Source organism: Xyrauchen texanus, chromosome 46, assembly GCF_025860055.1.
Source record: "Xyrauchen texanus isolate HMW12.3.18 chromosome 46, RBS_HiC_50CHRs, whole genome shotgun sequence".
NCBI lineage: Eukaryota > Metazoa > Chordata > Actinopteri > Cypriniformes > Catostomidae > Xyrauchen > Xyrauchen texanus.
This window is the reverse complement of record NC_068321.1, coordinates 18,284,441-18,306,586: the sequence shown is the minus strand read 5'-3', so window position 1 is coordinate 18,306,586 and position 22,146 is coordinate 18,284,441. Positions and strand designations below refer to the sequence as shown.

Sequence of the window (22,146 nt, the reverse complement as noted above, 5' to 3'; positions counted from 1 at the left end):
TAGTACTTGACAAATGAGCAAAGCGCTAGATGATGCTTGGAAGTGTAATCGAGCTTGAAATCATGATCGCCAAGGAGACTGCTGATGTCAGCATTTATAGTGAATTCTTTTATATATATTTGGTCTGTTATCAACCAAATCATGCATTGGATTGGATCAGAAGACTTAAAAAACTGGAGTCATATTGATTATTTTTATGGTGTATTTATGTTTTTTTGGAGCTCCAAAGTTTTGGTCTCCATTCACTTGCGATTTGTGGAGCTACAGAGCTTAGATAATCTTCTAAAAATCTAAAAATGTGTTCACATCTGGAATGATGGTGAATAAACTATGAGAAAAATTTCTTTTTTTGGGTGAACTATTCCTTTAAGCACTAGGTACACATATTGTTGTATCGTTCGTTGTATCAATTTTTAGCAGTTTTGTGTCAAAGTAGTTTTATTTGTTGTGCTACATTTGATGCAAATGTTGGGACTAAATAAATGCCAACATACCTTGGTTACAAAAAGATTTGAAACCTGGGGCAAGGACATTGCATTGCCAGAATCTCACATCCACTGCCTCCTTAAAGCTGACCCACCTACGGTATGACATACTTCTGATACACTTTGGTATTTGTAAAGAGAAATTGTATAACACAAGCATCACTATTACTGTTGCTCAAACTTGGAATAAACCTTTAACCATAAAAATACATTTCGGTATGTTTGCTTGTCCAGCAAACACTTGATTTTGATCACCTAGAAACCACTTGACACCAGTGGTAGAAATGGCCGAGATTCACTGGGGGGACCCTAATGGGGTTCCGGGGGGTGAAAGGTCACTGAAAAACATTTATGAAATATATGTGCATAAAAAACCTTTCATTCAACAGAATTTGTGCTTTGAGAGAATGACCTGTACAATTCTGTCCACATATCTCTATATTGACATACATAGTTTCTATTTACAATACACATTTAGGCTAACATAACTATGGATATAATGCTTAGTTAGCTATACTAGTAAAATGAGTAAGGACATTTAAAATGGTCTCAGTAGTGATGCTCCAATACGAAAACATTTTAACTTTTTTTCCTACAAAAACTTTATAAATAGCCAAATCTACTGGATATTTGTCCTTTCCCACATAATGAATGAGTGCTGAGTAAATTGTGTCAGCCATGCTAAACCATGCCCTCAGCATATGATGAAGCACTCGTGTGTGTACAAACTTAATTTATTTGTGCACTAAATTACACATACAGCAGTTTATTTGTGTATTGTATTGTGACTCGTGAGTGAAGTATGTTTGTACATTCTTCTGGTTTCTGGATTTGTCAATTGAGCGTGCGAGGATTTGTTGCATGCATTTGTTGATGTATGTATGCATTTGAAAATCTGTCATGTTCTTGTGGATCCCCATACTAATTATGAATCTGTTGAGCACATATGTGGGAGGTTATGAGGTTTTCACTCAATACGTGTCTCACCAACTGTAAACGCGAGCTCTTCGGCAAGACACTTGGATCATTTCACGTACGATCACGCAGCTTTATCGATGTAATGTAATCGTTTCTGAATAGATTCTGTTATTGGATCTGTTAATGTAGCAGAGTCTGTTCAGATTATTGTTCGGTGGTGCATCCCTAGACTCAAGTCAATTTACTTGAAGTATTTTCTCTGTTTGAGCCTGAGGTGATGTGAGGAGGACACAGAGTTACACACTGACAGAGATGCATTTCCATTGGCTGCATGTATTGTGTCATTTCTATCCATTCACGAAAGTCAACACAACACAAGTTTCGCAACCACAGACGCAATAGATCCCACTACATGTATGTGTGTAACTTACATTGCTTTTGTAGGCTATTCAGTGGATAAAAGGTGAAACAATAAATATCCTCTTCATTCCCTTAAAATGTAATCAGTTTGAACCGGAACGCCGCCCCTCCTCAAAATTCACTCCCCGGATGCAGTCCCGCCGCCGCCCAAAATGTAAAAAATCGAGTTACTTTTACATTCTCCCTTAAAGGGATCTAAAAAAATGTAATGTCCTTGTTTTCTCACCCTCGTGTTGTAAATGACAACAAATTATGTTGTTCCAAACCTTATGACTTTCTTTCATTAAACACGAAAGATGATGTTGGGTAGAATGTTATGTTCTGTGGCTGTCAATCTGTCTCACATCTCCTTTTGTGTTTCGTGAAAGAAAGAAAGTCATATGGGTTCGGAACTACACGAGGGAGAGCAAATGATGACAGAATTGTAATCAAACTATTCCTTTAAGTTTCATGTTCTTCTCAATATATCCCTCACTTTCATTCCTCTCTCTTTACAGAAATCAGGATGGTGTATCCCTCATCTCAGGTACACAGCAGAACACCAACGTTACCTTCACTACCCAGCCTGGCCCCAATGTGCCTGTCCCATCACCGTGCCATCAGGCCGAAAGCCTGCCCCCCCACCACCACGCACCAAGCCCTATCATGTCCCCTCCGGACTCTGGCCTCAGTTGTGCCTCTTCCCTCCCAACCTCGGTCACTTCCCCCACTATGACGGACGTCTTTGGTCTGCCCACTCCGCCCCTCAGTCTGGGCACAGGGCGTAGCCGCTCCCCTTCCCCCCTCACTCTCATCCAGGCTGTTTCAAACAAGCCGTTCGCCACCAAACCTGTTCTTATGTGGAGCAAGCAGGATGTGGCCGATTGGCTCGAGAGCTTGAACCTGGGTGAGCACAGGGATGCCTTTATGGACAACGACATTGAGGGCAGCCACCTACCTAACCTGCAAAAGGAGGATCTTATCGACTTGGGTGTGACCCGTGTGGGTCACCGAATGAACATTGAGCGGGCGCTAAAAGTACTCTTAGACAGATGAGACTGGGCGAGACGTCCTCTCTGGGACTCAATGCATCTTGTTCATAAGCTTTGTTTCCCTCTTCCCTTATTTTGGTTTAAAAATGTGTTGTCCTATCATGCTTTCAGTGGATTTTAGGGACTCTCACATCCTGAAGAAACGACAGATTTGACAAAGCGTTCAAAATATCCGCATAAGCACAAGCGGTTCCCTGCGATTCTGTTCCAAGAGCTCCGGCACCAGAGAAGACATTGAAGCCAACACACTGTTTGGAGTCCACAAACCTGAGCTTACCATTCTTTGGCTATTAAGGACTTTGACCTCCTTTGAATCCACTGAAACCAGCAGAGCTGGGGATCCATTTTCTATCTTTGCTAAGACAATTCTACAGAGAATATTTCTTCAGGAAAAAAGGAAACCTTTGTCTATGTATCAGCTGCCTATAAAATATCTTGCTTTTTTTCTCCTACTAAACCCTTGACCAAGAGGTACACGAATCTCTAAGATGTGATTGGTGGACATAAATTCATGTCCCTCAGTTCATTCACTGACAGTCCTAGAATGGGCATGGTCACTTGAAACAGAGGTAAATTCTCCCTACGTGTGAACAAACGTAACAGTAGCAAGCAGCAGGTCTCTCCACCATCTTTAGTCATTGAATACGCTAACATTGGGTGTTTGTCTGAATGATCAAAATTCTCTTGGGTCTTTTTGAATTGTGATTTACTATTAGGTGTCTTCCATATGGTAAGGAGGTCTATGGCATTCCCACCAACATTTTATTTGTACCTTCAATCTACACTAGGTTGCGCTGTTGCTCAGTTTTGCCAACTCACTATAATTTCCCAGATGTTTTCACTGGAACTATAATAATAGGTCTTTGCAGGAACACATAAGTTTGAACTGTTGCGTATACTGAAATATCGAGATTTGGAGTTTCTTGGATGAACATAAATGACACGATTTAAGACGGTTATTTGACAGCTTTGAGTTGAATGCTAACACAATCACTCTATAAAAGGGCCAGTATGTATGTTTTTTACTTTAAATATGTGACAGATTCTTAATATTTGAACTATTGTTTTTTTGTTTGTTTTTTTCGAAATGATAATTCGCTAGATCCTTGGTTGATGGTAAAAAAAGGATGTCCAGAACGCTATAGGAAACCTTGATCTATACATATCAATTTCGTCAATTGTAACTGGTACAGGATATGACTTCATATCTGTAAATTGTTGGGTAGTAGGCTACTTTTATTTTTGTTTGATATTTGATTCGGATAGACATTCATTTTATTCGATTTCTTTTTACAACCTACAAACTTTAGGCAATTTAAGTGTGTCCACAATCAAATCACTTTCACATTCTTGATTAATAGTCCCAACAAAGTGCTTTTATTTAAATGTAGTTTACATTTATGTCCTGCAAAACTTCTGATCCACAGGGCATTTGTGCAACAAGTAGGGAAACATTTGATGTGGCTGTCATATTAAGTTGTTCATTTTATCTAAACATGTAACTGCAATGTGTGCCTATCCATGTTACAATTTGACACAACTACATCTCTTGTTTAGTTGTGATTTTACTGTCGTTAAGACACTTGTCTCAGTCAGTTATCAAAAACTTGATTCAATTGTTTTGGACTATAAACGCCATAGAAAAGTCCCACAGCCATTTCTGTTTAAATATTCCATAACTACACAGGTATGGGATGAGATTAATATTAATATAGTTGTGTGATATATACATGGTTGAAACATTCTTTCCCCAGACACGAAGAGATCGTATGCCAGCATTATACATGTCACCTTCAGTATTAAGTTCAAAACACTGTGGGTAATATCAGAACTGAGGGAAAATTAATAGATGTCGAGAATGCCTGTGAATGAAATAAATGTATGATGACTGTTTAAAGTATGCAGTGAAGAGATTCAGAAATACAAATTATATATGTTTGCTTATCTCTCAACCTTAGAGGAGTTAGAATTATCATCTCTATATATCTTATTTTAGGAAACAGCACAGTATTTTAAAGATTTATAGAAATATTTATGAAATTTTTATGAAATTTAACTCTGATATATGGTGTGCCAAAAATCTATATGGTATCAGTTAAGAAGCAATACACAAAGTTATAAAGAACACTGTTTGGGTTTTCCTTGCCAGTATTCCACAGTACAGTATATAATATTATGAAATGAAATTTACATATACATAGGTCTCAGTGAATTAGAACATATGAAGATAATGGCTGTCACCTGCTTCTTTTAGATTATGTAATTAAAGAAGTTAAAATGTCGATTTGTGTGGTGTGTATATTTGACGAAACAAAAACTAGCACATATTTGTATGCCACTTAACAACGTACGATATGTGAAAACATTTCCAAATTGAGTGTATGACCAAATGACACCTTAACATTTCTGGCAGCACTGAACGTAAGATTTCAATTTTAAGTGAAAAAGCATTTTATATGAAGACACTGAGTTTCCAGAAGAATATTCTTCATAGTTGTCTCTCACACACTTGCTGTGAGGAATGCATTCACTTGATTTATGTTGATGTCATTTTGTGCTGATTAAAATGAAAGTGAGAAGTTTTTGTGACTGCACTTTCCTCAAAATTCTCAAAACTTATGTAATGAAAAAAACAAAATTTACAGGAAGAAATAAATACGATTGCAAAATCTGTTGTCAAACTCATGTAGCTCTTCCATGTGTTTTGTTTACATAGCTTGTCTTCGCTTGGTTTTATGTCAGTTTGTCACATATCCATTACAGGGCTTGTTTTGCTTGAAATAAATTTTTCCCATTATCAGCATGCTGTTCGATGCTCTCATATTCATACAAACTCTCTTGCCATGATCATATATTCATCAATAGAATGGTCTCTTTACATAATAATTTTTAAAAACCCATATGATGTTTTATCTGCATTGTGTAATTGATGTAACTAAACATGCTTCATGAAAAACTTTGTGTTTATTATCAATAGAATTCTCCAGACTTCATAACATGGTTTCAAAGAAAAAACAAATAACAGCTGAACATATATATATATATATATATATATATATATATATCCCCATACATTCCTCTAATCTAAATAGAAAAAAGCAGTATTGTACATTTTGGCAACTGAACTTCAGTTAATGGTGAGCACGTCGCTCTGAATTTCATGGCTGAGCTGTGTTTGCAGATCACTCAGTTTCTTCTTTAGCACAGCAAAAGCAGACATGACGATAGTCTCTGGCCGGAGTGAACCGCAGGACTCTACGTTATAATAGAACCTGCATGACAACAACACAACATTACACTAGTAGTTCATGTAGTTCTCCGTGTCAAGATGTTTTTCATAAATAAAACACAAACTTTCATACTGTGTTTACATATGTAATATAATACAGTATTTAATGTTTCTTACTTTTCTGGCTTGCCGTTAGGATCATATGGAGCTTGAACCTTCTCATCCTCTTCAATCTCTGAATATTCACTTTTAGGCCTGAAAATAGAGAAAAGGTACAGAAATATACATATGCTACAACATACTGCACAAGGTAATTCTCTACACTGGTTATAACTATCTAACGCGACCCTGCGCCCAAATGCAAAGACGTATTTTGGGTGGCGGGGGGGTGGTGGCGTAGTGGGCTAAAGCACTGAACTGTTAAGCAGAAGGTTGTTGGTTCGATCCCCACAGCCACCACCATTGTGTCCTTGAGCAATGCACTTAACTTCAGGTTGCTCCAGGGGGATTGTCCCTGTAATAAGGACTCTGTAAGACACATGGATTCATGTGACAAAACAACATGGCACCGATCACAGCGAAACTACATATGGTAAGCAACCTAATTAAGTTTTTAAATTGAAACCAGTTTCAGTCAAAGAATAGTTTCTAGTAACATCCGATATGCCATTTTTGAAATTGGAGCAGTTTATCACGAAACGCCACCCTGCTAAACACAATGTGCACTAATTTGTACTTTAGTGCATTTTTTCCTTATAAATCCTATATTTACTCTTCATTATCACATTGAGAATCAATGGGTTCATCCAAAGGTTGAAAAATGTTGCTTTCAGAGGCTTTATATGAAGTTAGGATGAAAATAAGGAGCATTTGAACTGTTCGGAGACCAGTACAGACTAAATTTAAGTAATTCACTAAATAGGGAGCATCCTAGCTCTCAATGCAACTAAGCGCATTCACCTCTAAATCAAAAGCAGATGATGTTTGGACCACTCTCCATGTTTGGCAAACATGGAATAATGTTAATCATTATCTAAATCAATATTTTTTTTTTATTGTTTTGCACGTGTATTAAGTGCTACTATTTACAAACCAAATAGGGAAATGGAAAGTCAGAATTGTGCAGTGGAACAAAAGACAAAAATGGAAAAAAAGGGCATGTATGGATGCACACTTCAAATACCCACCAGGAATAGTATAACATACAATTTTGGAAACAAAGCTTGCATATCATTCATATATGTGGATTTTATGCAAATTTGTTACTGTCACTAAGCAATACTTGTACAACTTCATAACGTCATCAAAAAAAAGATCATATAAAAGCTCATACCATTCCTGTGGAATGGGGTACACGGTGTGTCTCAGTGCATTGTCTGGATCATACTCAAAGGCCACCCCTGCAGTAGGGTTCCACTTGGCGTGTTCCTTGCCAAAACCCTTTTTAGCATACGCTCTGAGACGCAACTCTTGGCCCTTCCGCAGTTTCACCAACAGGATGTCTGTGTGACACATAAACACATTCAATGAGGATATCAAATATGCGTAATATTGCAAAGTGATACAGAATATTACATGGTAAAATAAGACCTACCATCTTGCTCTACGTAGTCATTGGGATCATTGTCTCGACTTCTGGATGTTACCTGAGGAACAAAACGCAACTGAATACTGAACTGCACTGTAAAAAATATTACAGACGTATATGAAAGAGTTACTGCAAATTAAACGCACAGGGATGACTCTGGGGTTATTGGAAAGGAGATCCCGAGAGGTCACATGTCGTGTCTGATCCTCTGTGCATCTGACATCAAGTGTGAGCTCAACCGAACACTCCGGACAGAAATCATCACATGTGCAGTCCTAACAGGAAACAAAAGGTGGCAAATAAGAAACCGTGCATGGCTCTTTGAGCCCCTTAATTTAAAATAAATCTGATGCAGGGCTGTGTGTAATAAACTTACCCTTGAGTACTGCATCTTGTCGACAATATCATCACTTGTAAGTGGAATCAACCCTATAAAAAGGTATCATTAATCAAACTTAATACTAACAACAGTGCAATATAATGAAACAGAAAAAGCCCAATGAAAATAAGAAATTGGATTACAAAATACGTACCCACTCTGTGAGCAATAAACTCATCATGGAGCACAGAAGAGTTGGCATCAATCTGAATCCAATCGATAGCTGGCAGATATGCACATTGTTTCGGTTTAAGAGGAAGATGACATATAAAGTGCATGATCAAAACATGAAGAATTATATGCATTTAATCAAACACTCTGTAAACAAATTACTGAGATGGCTTGATTCTTACCGATGGTTGGAACCTCTGACATGAACACACGTCGAATAGAATTTGCCACCCTGTAACAATCAACAGAGCAAAAAACAAAACATTACATTAAACAAAATAACACATAAATGATTTATGCATATGTAATATTATTAGATCATAAACAGTATAGTGGTACGGTGGTACCATGTACAATGAGGTATCAGATATACATTAAACAATTCCATGGTATTACAATGATAATTTACTGCATATGGATAATAACCCAATATCTGAATTTAAGCATAAACAATAAACATATATTTAATATAATAACAACGTATCAAACTTGCTTTAAATAAACACTAAAATAATTATTTTGCGTCTCTATTTCATATCACTCACGCGAGATCGGTGTTCTCGATCACAAACTTCACATTCTCGTCTGATAGCTCTGTGATTTTTACTGTAGGCTGGTTGGCATACGGCATAGTGAAAATAAGCCCACGATTATAATGACGGTAATAAATATATCAACTATACGCTAGGTCGACGGCTCAAGTCTCTGTAGCGGTGTGCGCGTGCTCTGCACAAAACAAACGGCAGCGCTAATTTAGCTAGCATCCGTCTCCAGCTACTATTTCCGGCTAAAAGTCAATCTAGAATAAAAGTCCTACCTTTGGAGGGACGAAATAATTACAAACTTTAAAACTTCTTCAAATAGCCACTCTTTGCAAATTTGTTGATTTAGTAACATAGTAATATTTGGTCATTTTTCCTGTAAAATTAGCATTTACACAAAACTACTATGGTACCATAAACTTTCAACCTTATTGTTAAGGAATATTCCGGGCTCAATACAGCACCTGTAGCATAATGTTGATTACCACAAAAATAATTTCGACTCATCCATACTTTTCTTTAAAATAATAATACATAATAATAATAATAAATCGAGGTTACAGTGAGGCACTTACAAAGGGTTTAAAGACAGAAAGCATACAATGATACAAAAAGGAATTAGGAAAACAAAATGTATTTAATTACTACATTTATAAATTACTTTACCTCACCGAAATTACCAGCCAGGTTGAACTGCGATGCACCTCACTAATCTCTGCCTGCATCACCTCGGTCTATTGATGGACTACACTCTTGAAATGGAATGCATAGACTATTGATTGCCAACAAAACCCTTCATCAGTCAATTAACAATGACAATTGCATCTATGTGGACTTCTGCAGTTAAAATAGGATGGACTTCAAAGACATTAGTCATTAATCTTATAGTTCATACAAAATCTTTGTTTAAACACTGTCCCTTAACACTTACTTAGTTTAATCTTAAACCATGACTTGCACTATACGTAAGTAGCCTATTGGCATTATATTCATGATGCTAGCCAGACTGAAACTGGCCCCCACAGTGAGTCTGGTTTCTCCCAAGGTTATTTTTCTCCATTAACCAAAGTCTTATGGAGTTTTGTGTTCCTTGCCACAGTCGCCTTCGGCTTGCTCACTGGGGTTATAAATACAATTATTATTTAATTATTTATTTTTAAACACAATTCGATTTTATCTAATTACACAATGATGACTCATCGACATTATAGACATTACAGTTTTATCTTCTGTTAATGCCAGATTTTTTGTAAAGATACTTTGATACGATGTATGTTGTGAAAGGCACTATACAAATAAAATTTACTTGACTTTAAAATCTAAATTAATTAATAGTGAGCTGCCAGAAGCTGTCATTTTGTTTTTATCTATTTTAATTGATTGAATTGGTTGCTAATACCACTAACAAAAAAGTTCCATATTATTGTTTAAAGTACTTTTGTGAACCATGTATATTCCACAGTACATGAAGATGGTGATCAGGGTGAAATTATATATATCAAAGCGCAATGGTGTTATCGACTAATACCACCGCTGTACCATATCTCCACAGTACTTTTTAATAAGGGATCATAGTTTTATTGAAGTAGAAACAACTCTAGTAACTATGGAATTTCAACAAACTATTATAACCATTTTTGTAAGTGTTGGCAGGATCTGTGAAGCTTCAATATTGAAAAATGCTATTTTTTATGCTCTTGCTTTTTATGCTATTTACATGATATATTAAGTATATCATGTAAATAAACTGTAAAAAATTTGTCATTTTTCAGTTTTTGCAGCTTAGTATGAACCTTAGTATGTGATTGCTGCATCAAATATCACAGAGTGAGACACTTTACTGTAAATAGGTTACCCTTTAATTCTTTTAATGAGGAACTCTCAAATGAGTAAAACACAAACCGAATGAACATAGGCTTCTTAAATACAATGTACATTTATATTCTTATTTATTTTTCTTTACAAATGGATAGGAAGTGAAAGCAGAGAGATAGAGAAGAAAAAAAATGTCTAAGAGGAAAAACTAGATTCTCATTAAGTTATTTATGGCACAGCAGACCTATTAAAAGTGGCAAGTATATAATAATAGATCAACCCATGCATTTTTCTTTTGTTGATCTCATGTTGAGTGAGATGTCAGACATTTGTGCTGCTTGGCCAAGGGGTCATTGAGTTGTAGAGGAAACGCAAGGAAGACAGGTGACAAGAGAGAAATGGACTCATCGTCTCTGATTCATCCCAGTTAGATTCTTGAGCTGTAGAAAAGAGACAAAAAGACTGAATCCAAAAACATGCTACCGACACACACAACATGCTAAGTGTTAAATATTCTTGCAACTATCTCAAATACTTAGACAACTATAATTCAATGTTTAAGACTAAGTTTAAGCAAATCTTCATGAACTACAGTGTATTTTACCGTTATTGCAGCTCCCATGAGTCCTTGAACCACAGCTTCTCCTGTGGCTTGAACCTAGACCAAAGATTGAATGTTAGTGACTATACTTAGTCATTACAGTTGCCAAAAAGAAAAAAGAAATGACACAGAAAGAAAGAAAAAACACTTATTATTTGCATATATGCCCATTTCCTATTTGTAATGGAAAGCAAGAACAATATACACCTGTTTAGCAGTGTTAGCCATGTTAACTACATCTTTCATACGGTTGTCGAGAAAGGCCCAGGTCTCTTCAAAGTCAGTAGACGAGTCCTGGACCATCACTAGTTCTGTGGTGTTATAGATCCCGGTCAGTGCTGCCCGTTTGGTGTACCAGTTCACCTGAAAGACACACAGAAACTCAGTCAAATACATGTGGATGAGGAGACCAACTAGGGGTGGGGGTGAAAGTGCAGGAGATGGGGATTTTGGATTAGAGGAGCTACTCACGTCTGTTGAGCGATCGCCTGCGTAGTACCAGATGTCATCCACCATCGTTGACAGGTGCTTCAGGCTGTCAGGTATGTTGTGTGGTAGGAGAAGAATGCTCATAGCCTACAAAATCAAAAGTGATACAAACACTCAGGACATTCATAATTTTATTTAAATATATCTAAATATTATGTATAGAAGATGATCTGTATTTCATTGTGATTTGGTTAATGATAAAAGTAAGGTTTCATTATTGGGAGACCAATTATTGCATAAAGTGGCTGATACCTGAGGCCATGTGTCAATGTAAGGAATTAACATCCGCAACCTCGTCTCCACTGCGTCTTTCAGAAATTCAGCTGTTTTCTTTGGACTAACAGAAAACCATTTTATCAGAGAAATATAAAATAAAAAACTAGCGATCATATCATTATCTGCCCTAATCAGCATTATATTTCTAATTTTCCATTGTAATTTTTGTTGTATTGGCCTGATTAGTATGGAGCTATAATAATGACTAAAGTATTTTAATTTTGTTCATTTAAATTCTAGACATTTGACAACAAATAAAAAAATTTTGAACAACATATTTTTTGTTTAGATTTTTTAGAGGTGGAATTAGGGGGAAGTACAGAGGAAAGCAGAGGTTATCAGAATATTTGAAATTAGCATTTTGGCCAATCACAGCAATTAACTGGAATTCTGGTAGCTCTGTGGACAATTGAAGCTTGACCTTTGGCCTAGCTTGCAAACGATCTGAATTTCTGAGGTCTGAATTTGAGAGATTTGTTTTTGGAGTTCTGGTCTTTCCTTCATCTGTCATCTGAAATTCTATAATCCGAATAATTACAGATAATTCCACTTCTACAAAAAAAATAAATACAATTTATTCAGATAACAAAGATACAGGTTCAAACTTTCAGATGAAGAAGAAATTCCAAATACAAATCTCTCAAATTAAGATCTCAGAAATTCAGATCGTAAACAAACTATTGTTCTACACAGCTACCAGAATGCCAGTTAATTACTGTGATTAGACAAAATTCTATATTTGAATTTTCTGATAACCTCCACTTTCCCATACACTTCCCCCTAATTCCACCTCTTAAAATTAAAACATCTGCCTTCTAAAAATAAAAATGATAACATTTACAATAGTGTTCCATTCGTTAACATTAGTTAATGCATTATGTATCTAAAAGTGAACAATATTTTTTACAGCATTTATTACGCTATATTAATGTTAATTATTCATGTTTGTAAATAGTGCTGACTAATGTTAACTAAGCTGTTAACTAATGTTAACAAACACAACTTTTGATTTAAAAAAGATAATAGGTCGATCGATAGTGGATTTTGCCAAAACCAATAATCGGCCTATAGATTTAAAATTAGATTTATAGAACGTTAAAAAAAAATCTTATTCTTACTTTACAAGAAAAAAGTCCAAAATGAATAAAATTCCAAATGCATATTATTGTTCAATCAAAATCACAATAACAACCAATAATGATGATATTATGAAAAAAAACTATCAGCATATATTTTGCTGATAACCGATAGAATTCCAAAAAGTAATTATCACAGATTAATCAGTAAAACCGATATATCGGTCTCCCTCTAGTTGAAATGAACTAAGATTAATATATGCTGTAAAAGTATCATTCAATTATAGTTCATGTTCACTAATGTTGCTTACTAACGTTAACAAATAGAACCTTATAGTAAAGTGTTACATACACATTTATAAAAAGATGCCAGAAAACATCTAGAATTCAAATTAACAAAATTTAGATTCAAATACTTTAGTCATTGTTCTAACTCCATATTTTAGGCAGATATCGGAAGCAGATAATTTTAAGCCTTTTATCAAATTTCAAATAGACTAAACAGGTTTCCATCTTTTCTATTGCACCTTATAATTTCTTGATGCCCAATTTCACATGTGATTTCACATAATATGAAAATAATATATTTTGTCTAAAAACAGACAAAATAGCATAGAATAGTAAAATCCTCCATCATATTGGCTACCCATAACCATAACATAAAAATGTTCATAATAACAATAAAATAATCAGATATTGTATTGCTAATATCACCTAAGAAAAGAGTGTGAAATGTAATGAAAAGAAATGTGGAAATATCACGATGAGACAATCAACAAGGCTCAAGTGGAAAGCAGTGATGTCAATTATATATTAATTATAACTCACTCTGCCTGGCCAAGTTGCACTTGATTATGTTGCTCTCCGAGTGTCTCTGCAAGATGAGCATTACACTGCGCAACGAAATGCAATACCAAGTCTCCGGCTCCATTGTTGAACATCCCAGTGGAAGCTGCTGACAGTCCAAGAGTCTGAATGACAACATTTTATAATATTTTAATATAAACATCAGTAAAATGCTTAAAAATTAGGGCTTGTGTCAGGAAACAAACCTCTGCTCCAGCTGCAATGGCCTCCACAGTCCAGCCATGCTGTGGAACGAACTCTAGTGCTGAGGTCAGGATTTGAGCTTGGAGCTGCTCTTCGGTCTCATAATCCTCACCGTGTTCACCACTCTGGTCTTGATAACTGACACATGAAATAACAACAAAGCATATGCTAAATATTGCTTAACTATCTAAAAGCACATGTAGTAAATCTACAGGTTTGCAGGATTAGGGCTCGAACCTGGTGTTTGACTGGGTGTCTTCCTGCCCGGCAGAAGATTCTCCTTGAGCAGAAGTGGATGAGCTCTCTCCAACTGTGTGGACCTCATGGTAAAATGGAGGTGGTACAGATGTGTGACTTTTTGGGTCATCAGCGAGCCGTAACAGGGTGGCACGATAGAATCCACGTCTCACATCGTTACATTGGGGACTGAGTTTGGCTTGAACTGCAACTGAACATAATTATCATTAAAAGTTGAAGGTATAGTTCTCCCTCATGCCATCCCAGATGTGTATGGCTTTCTTTCTTCTGCAGAACACAAAGATTTTTTAAATAATATTTAAACTCAATTTTTTAAATAATAGGTCCACACAATGCATGTGAATGATGACCTGAACAGAAGTTCCAAAAATCACATAAAGGCAGCATAGAAGTATTTGATACGAATCCAGTGGCTTAATACATGTCTTCCGAAGCGATATGATAGTTGTGGATGAGAAACAGATCAATATTTAAGACCTTTGTTACTATAAATCTCCACTTTCACATTAAGTCACCAAAGGTGTATATTATTTATATATAAAAAAAAGGACTTATCATTGATCTGTTTCTCACCCACACCTATCATATCTCTTCTGAAGATATGGATTTGACCACTGGAGTCATATGGATTACTTTTTGCTGCCTTTAAATGTGCTTTTTGATCCTTCAAATTTCACCATTTACTTGCACTGTACAAGACCTGCAGCGCTGAAATATTATTTTAAAAATCTTTGTGTACTACACCCATCTGGGATGTCATAAAGGTAAGCAAAATATAAAATAATTTTCATTTTTGGGTGAACTATTCCTTTAAAGCTTCCTCATACTCCATAACGAAGCCATTAAACATGCCCAAGACAAATATATGAGTACACTACAACAATACAAAGTTAGCACATGAATCCTTCAGATTATTCTTGATAATTATTTGGGCCATTTTCTTTGTCACTGCAGTGAATGTGAAACTCTGACAACCCTATTAATTAAAGCGTTTGAAAAGGAGGCGTGTGCTTTGAAAATATTAGGAAAGGGTTAACTAGCTGCAATTCGCCTCAGCTTTGTTTGATCACATGTAAAGTTTATGTTTACCTTCATTAATGCCTCTACAGTTCGACTGTTAAATAGTACGGATTGGGATATGCACATAGTGCCCTTCATTGGCACCTTGACCTTGCCCTAGTCTCCCAGCTGACATGATATTACGGACTGCTACTTTTGCCATTGTAATAATTGGAAGCAGACAGAAATATTAACATGACAAAAACACATACGACAGCTGTAACATATGACCAGAATCAACTTATAGACACGAGAAAAGGTGACTAAAATGCAAACCACACCAGACACAATCGCACTTTTCCCTGCTTACCTCTGCCAAGACCCCGCAAGGCCCTTCCAGCTCTCAGTCCTCTAATCAGCGCCGCCATATCCACCGACTGTAGACAATCGCTGCAATAAACAAGTTCATGTAACGGATAGCATGACACCGTTTCTTCTTTGAGACATATAGTTTAATTCCTCGAGGTGGCGCTTGGTGGCTCTAAAAGCCGAAACTACCATTGAGCAGCGTTCAAATGTAAGGGAGATAGCTGCATATAAGTGCAGAGCTGCAGAGCCATATGTCACAGCAGTGCTGAGCTAATGGAGCCACAGCAGTTTCAAGCCGGAGGTTAGGGCGGAGCTAATGGAGCCACAGCAGTTTCAAGCCGGAGGTTAGGGCAGAGCTAATGGAGCCACAGCAGTTTCAAGCCAGAGGTGAGGGCGGAGCAAATGGTTAGCAGTTCCAGGCAGTTTCACATCTATTTCCATTTTCTGACTATCTTAAACACTTTAAACAACTTAAAACTAATCAAAAGAGCAACATCTTATGTAATTCCAGGAAACAAATCTCCATGTCATTACTAAAAAGACAATAAAATGTGAAGGTCGTTCTGAAAAGTTCTGGTTCTTCAAAAAGATTGTGGGTGGCCCTTTCCTTGTCCTCTTCTTCCAACTGTATGAAACAAGGCTCTTCAACCGTGCTCCTGAACTGCTGTTTATTCCCTTGCAGCCATTTCACAATTGTTTTGAGGTCTTTTATGATTGGTAGCTCCTTCATAAGAGAAGAGTAAAGAATAATTAAATTTTTGGTTTTAATATTTACAACAACTCCTACATATACAGTATATACATTTGTGTGTGTGTGTGTGTGTGTGTGTGTGTGTGTGTGTGTGTGTGTGTCATGATATATATGTACAGTATCTACATACATATCTATATGCATATGTCTATATTTGACATACCTTACCTCATTGTTGCTGAGAGTGCCTTGTTATCTTATCACGTGGCTTGTTGAACGTGTTATGGTGGAGACATAGTGCATGTGGAGGCTTCACGCTATTCTCCATGGCATCCAGGCACAACTCACCACACGCCCCACCAAGAACGAGAACCACATTATAGGGACCACGAGGAGGTTACCCCATGTGACTCTACCCTCCCTAGCAACCGAGCCAGTTTGGTTGCTTAGGAGACCTGGTGGTAGTTCCCAAAACAGATGGAATAATGTTTCTGTTTCATTTGTACAGAGTATTTAACAGGGTATATTCTATAAATGATCTTGAATGTGGCCACTTTATGCTGATTAATCTCTAATACATCTTATTTATAAAATCTGACAAGGCAAGAAATCCACATTTATGTGACATTTGAAATAATCACATTATGCTCTACTTTTGATGTCAAACTGACTATTACTTCTGCAAATAGATCTAATAAATGTATTAATACACTTTCTAATATCAACACCTTCTAAAGGAATAAAGGATATGAAATCTTCTTTTACAAACTGCTTGTGACTGATGGAATTACCAAAACGGTTAAAAAATTTCTGTAGAATTTAAAAACATTCAATTTTCACTAATTAACTGTTTAACCCATATTATATGATTTTCAAACCAATCCTTTAGGAATTGTATTATTATATTGTATATCCCTATTATTCCAGATTGTGTAATTATGGGGTGAAAAATTATGTCGTATGTTAGGGCCTCACTGACAGATAAACACTCTACTCCAATAACCTGCTGAAAGATTAAATTTGGGAAAATGTTCCACGTAGCCAGCAATGGACAGCAACTTAAACCTGCATGATGATATTGAGCAATTTTAATAGCCATTGATTTGAAATAGTAGACTAAAATGGCAAAAACCATATACAATTATCACTAACGACTGTGATTGGCCCCTCCCGAGCAGCGCAGAGAAAAGTAACAGGTACCAGATGCAATGCCGTCTACGTGGTCTATGATATTGAGCAACTATAATAGCCAGTTATTTGAAATATATACTTTATAGTTTAATTCCATGTTCATCAATCACAAGTGACTGTGATTGGCCCATCATTAGCAGCGCAGAGAAAAGTTATACAGGTACCACAAGAAAAGACGGTGACATTTGTAATATTTTTGGCAGCAATCTGGACAGTAATTTACACCTGGATGTTATTGATGTTATTGAGAAACTTTAAACGTAATTGTTTTGAAATGTTAAAATAGTATAATTATTTTTCAGCCCTACTGAACGTGACCAATCAGAACCCACTTTTGGGACTCTAATCACCGCCCACTTTTATAACTGTGTACGTTAGCTTCCATTCTACTTGCTTATTTGATTTCAAAATCAAGTGACATCATTTCACTGCGACACTGCTAACAACAACCTGCGGCATTACAGCTGCGACTATAGTGATCGGTGCGAAGAAACCAGCATTGGCATTTTAGAGACCCGATAAACAGGTTGGACAGATATAAATATTTTCTAAAAAAAATATGTATATATATTTTTATTATTGTTTTGTTTTAATGTCATTTATTTTTGGAGCTTAATCACACGTGTTTATGCTCTTTCGTCAAATGGTAATTTATATCTCGCTGTCTCTTTCCAAATAGTGGCGTTTGGCTACATTGTGTTGTAATTATCGATTTGTCATCATGATGCGGCAGATTGTGCTATACATGGCCTTCGATGGGTCTTTTAACAAAACAAAAAACAACTACCAAAGATGTTGTTGCACCTTCAGTGGATTTAGTGTGCATTTTATCAGTTCACACACACACACACACACACACACACACACACACACACACACACACACACACACACACATTATTGTCTTTTGGAAGTAGTGTGCAATTTATAAAATAAAGGAGATGAGACCATACACATGCATCTGAGACTTCTGATAAGGTACTAGTCAGTTAAGGGAGTCCAACTTCTTTTTACATATAGAAGGTGATGGCAGATCTTGGACTGAAGGAAGGAGACCGAGTTCTGCTGGTCTGGACCCAGCCATCCTCTTCCACAGCATTGAAGGAGTTTGCTGAGCGTATCGGCAAGCTTGTTGGCAATCAGAGTCTGGTGTCTTTGGAAAACATGGAGAGACTACAACTTAGTGAGTACAGAGGCATGCAAGTTTATTTATATATTTATTTTTGGTGCACATTTTATTACTAGTTCAGTTATAAAATGTCATTATTCACAATGTTTGATTGTTAATGTTAAAGGTATAGTTCACCCAAAAAATTAAAATGTTCTCATAATTTACTTAAAATGTTCTCATAATTTTTTTCTCTGCTAAACACAAAGGAAGACTTTTAGAAGAATATTTAAGCTCTGTAGGTCCATACAATGCTAATGAATGGTGGCCAGAACTTTGAAGCTCCAGAAAGCACATCAATTCAGCATAAAAGTTATCCATATGATCTTTAGGAGCTATATATATATATATTAGTGTGGGTAAGAATAAATATATTAGCCGTTTTTTACTGTTAAGGTCCACTCTCACTTTCACATTGTGAAATTGGATATTTATAATAATAAAAAAAAAAAAAGGATTGAAATATTGATCTGTTTCTCACCCAAAGTGATTGCTTTGCTTCAGAAGACCTATATTAAACAACTGGAGTCACATAGATTAGTTTCATGCATATTTTTGGAGCTTCAAATTTTTGGGCAACATTCATTTGCATTGTATTGACCTACAGAGCTGAAATATTGTCCTAAAAATCTTTGTGTTCTGCAGAAGAATTAAGAGAGAATTTTCATTTTTAGGTGAACAATCACTTTAAAGCTACTGTATTTTTCAGCTTCTCAACCAGCTTCAGGTTACGACTGGGTTCTCTCAGGCCTTATGACTGACAGCTCACCCATCCACAGCTCCGAAATACTGGCAGAGATCGCCAGAGTGATGAAACCTGGTGGGAAACTTGTGCTAGAAGAGCCAGTGATTGGTGAGATGGAATCCTGTCTGTCTGTATGATGATACAAGAGAAAAGCTTAGACCTTATTTGCTGATGCTTTGATTTGCAATATTTCATTTTAGGATCTGAGGAGAATGGTGTTAGAACTGCTGGGAAGCTGATGTCAGCTCTGAAACTTTCTGGTTTAGTGTCGGTTTCAGAGGTCAGTATTAATAAACCAGATTGAAATAAAGTCTGCATCTCGAATGCATGTTAAGTCTAACTTTTTTAAAATTTTGACAGGTCAAGACAGAGCCCTTGAGCCCAGAAGCAACTGCATCTCTAAAGGAGCGCAATCAGTTCTCTGGAAACACACTTTCAAGGGTGCGTATGTCTGCATCTAAACCCAACTTTGAGGTTGGCTCCTCTACCCAGCTAAAACTCTCCTTTGGCAAGAAAACCACAACAGGTCTGTAGTTTTTTTTTGTTTCTAAACATTTAACGTGGCATATAGGATGTTAATTGATACAAAAACACAAGATCGATCCAAATTTTACCCCTCTTTTTCTACAGAGAAACCCCCCCTTGATCCGACTACTGCTAAAATGTGGACACTCTCAGCCAATGATATAGATGACGATGATGTGGATTTGGTAGACTCCGATGCACTTCTGGATGCTGATGATCTGAAGAAGCCTGACCCATCCTCGCTCAAGGCGCCCTGTGGAGATGATTCAAAAAAGAAAAAAAAGGCCTGCAAGAATTGGTGATTACTTGAAATTGAGACACATAAGTCTTCCCAAGCAACATGTTTTGCTGTGATTTTTAACTCTTTATTTTTCTAGTTGGTGTAACTAACTATTAATAACACATTGTTTACACAAACCTCCCCTCCGAGATCAACAAAGCTTTTGTTGATTAACATGATTGTTGTCTATTTTTAGCACATGTGGTCTTGCTGAGGAATTGGAACAGGAAACTAAAACCACTCAGAAAGCCAGCCTGCCTAAATCAGCCTGTGGAAGTGTAAGTATTTCTATCAAATCTGTTAAAATATAGTAAAATCTATATCATTATCTTTTGCTGAAATTTAATATATCATAACTGCTTTGTTTAGAATGGAATACTAGCTTACTGAAACTGTAGTATAAAATGTATAGTAGCTACTAGAGGTCAACCGATAACGGATTAACCGGCCGATAGTTTTTAAAAAAATCGATTTATATAATGTAAAAAGGCAGGCAAAGACAAAGTCCAAAATTAATAAAATCCCAGATGCATATATTTGTTCAACCAAAATCCCAGTAATAACCAGAAAAAAGATTTGGTGCAAAACGCTGGACTTCAGTATAAACAAGCCTGAAACACACAATCGGTAAAACCGATATATCGGTCTACCTCTATTACCTACTTTTTTTTTTTTTAAGTGAAAGAGTAGGCATTATTTCACGATGAACATTTCAAACAGTAGTATGCTATATAATGAGTCAAGCAGAATTTAATTACTTCCGGATCATCTATCACACTGGAAATGGAAGGACAAGTGGATTACATTGTGGGATATAGTATTATGTGCAGTGTGCTCTGTTATGCAATGTCCATACAGACAATCGGCACACTGTGCACCATATACATGCTATGTACTGCAGCAATAGGAGAAATATGGTAGTATGCTGTTTCAAACACCCTTTCAGTTTGTAAAATTACCCACGGTACCATGACCTAACACATTTTATTATATTTCTTGGTGTTTAGTGTTATCTGGGTGATGCCTTCCGATGCGCCAGTTGTCCGTATTTCGGTATGCCTGCCTTCAAACCTGGAGAAAAGGTTTTGCTGGCCAACACTGACATAGCTGATGCATAGGTACTCATGAGATATAATTTCATTCCGTTCACTCTGGGCTCCGGATTACCTTTCCATCTCTGTAATCAACAGAGACAGCTCTGAAAGTTGTTATTATGTCTAAATAATGAAAGAAATCATGATACCCACAGTTATTACAAGACACAATAGAAAACTTTTGTGCACAGTTCAGTTGGAAGTGTCTCATTCCATCAGATTGTTATATTTTTAATCTGTCCAAGAGTTTTAAGTATCCAGAGAGCAACTGAACAGCACTTCACTCAAATTCATACTCAATCTAAATAAATCTCTAATCATGTATCGATCCATCCCTCATCTTTATTTAGAAGCCAGGAATCGTCACTTTGTGTATATTTTTTAAGTAGCTCTGTGTATTTTGCCATCTGTATAATATGTTGATTTATTTTGAGCTAAAGAAAAAAAGCTGTTAAAATCTTAAAACAATACATGGACTTTGTCTCTCCTTTCATATGGCAATATTTCATGTTTATTACTATTTAAAGCAGCTTGATGGAACTTGTGTAGTTTCACACAATTTGATATTTTCATATACTACGCAAATAAAATGTATCTAAGCACACAGTTTTAAGTAATAACATCTGGCTATTCATCTCAATGCCTCACAGATTGTTTACATAAGTTATTGAAGCATATTAACTGTGAATCTGAATATTATGTGGAGGATAAAATAACTATAAACTCATGTAAAAAATTATTTGGATAAACATCATTA

The 22,146-nt window shown here is 36.3% G+C and overlaps 4 protein-coding genes across 7 annotated transcripts in view; 2 read left to right on the top strand and 2 right to left on the bottom strand.

The window, feature by feature from the left end:
- LOC127638632 (SH3 and multiple ankyrin repeat domains protein 2-like) overlaps positions 1-5,614 on the top strand; it is a 55,939-nt gene extending 50,325 nt beyond the window's left edge. For all 3 annotated transcript variants that reach the window (XM_052120241.1, XM_052120239.1, XM_052120240.1), the window contains one exon: positions 2,321-5,614. In XM_052120241.1, coding sequence (XP_051976201.1) covers positions 2,321-2,858 — 538 coding nt within the window. In that variant the 3' untranslated portion in view covers positions 2,859-5,614. The remainder of the gene's footprint in view (positions 1-2,320) is intronic.
- A 202-nt stretch (positions 5,615-5,816) lies between these two features.
- On the bottom strand, positions 5,817-8,989 carry polr2c (RNA polymerase II subunit C). The gene is made up of 9 exons (XM_052119980.1): positions 8,767-8,989; positions 8,404-8,453; positions 8,205-8,273; positions 8,048-8,100; positions 7,818-7,946; positions 7,678-7,729; positions 7,417-7,585; positions 6,261-6,338; positions 5,817-6,126 (listed from the first exon to the last, which is right to left on the bottom strand). The coding sequence occupies exons 1-9, from the start codon at positions 8,850-8,852 to the stop codon at positions 5,982-5,984; spliced, it is 831 nt and encodes a 276-aa protein (XP_051975940.1). The 5' UTR covers positions 8,853-8,989; the 3' UTR covers positions 5,817-5,981.
- Positions 8,990-10,614: 1,625 nt separating this feature from the next.
- On the bottom strand, positions 10,615-15,966 carry LOC127638375 (ubiquinone biosynthesis protein COQ9-B, mitochondrial-like). 2 transcript variants are annotated; one of them, XM_052119868.1, is made up of 9 exons: positions 15,698-15,966; positions 14,308-14,518; positions 14,073-14,208; positions 13,849-13,991; positions 11,921-12,005; positions 11,651-11,755; positions 11,387-11,542; positions 11,183-11,236; positions 10,615-11,018 (listed from the first exon to the last, which is right to left on the bottom strand). In XM_052119868.1, exons 1-9 carry the CDS (start codon positions 15,753-15,755, stop codon positions 10,983-10,985), a joined length of 984 nt encoding a protein of 327 aa, XP_051975828.1. In that variant the 5' UTR covers positions 15,756-15,966; the 3' UTR covers positions 10,615-10,982. The 2 variants fall into 2 exon arrangements, with proteins under 2 accessions (XP_051975828.1, XP_051975829.1); XM_052119869.1 differs by having other exon boundaries at positions 14,308-14,512.
- A 2,036-nt stretch (positions 15,967-18,002) lies between these two features.
- LOC127638213 (anamorsin-like) lies at positions 18,003-22,095 on the top strand. Its single transcript, XM_052119636.1, has 8 exons — positions 18,003-18,104; positions 18,598-18,760; positions 19,455-19,598; positions 19,691-19,770; positions 19,851-20,016; positions 20,121-20,313; positions 20,492-20,573; positions 21,303-22,095. Exons 2-8 carry the CDS (start codon positions 18,604-18,606, stop codon positions 21,411-21,413), a joined length of 933 nt encoding a protein of 310 aa, XP_051975596.1. The 5' UTR covers positions 18,003-18,104; positions 18,598-18,603; the 3' UTR covers positions 21,414-22,095.
- Positions 22,096-22,146: the final 51 nt, after the last annotated feature.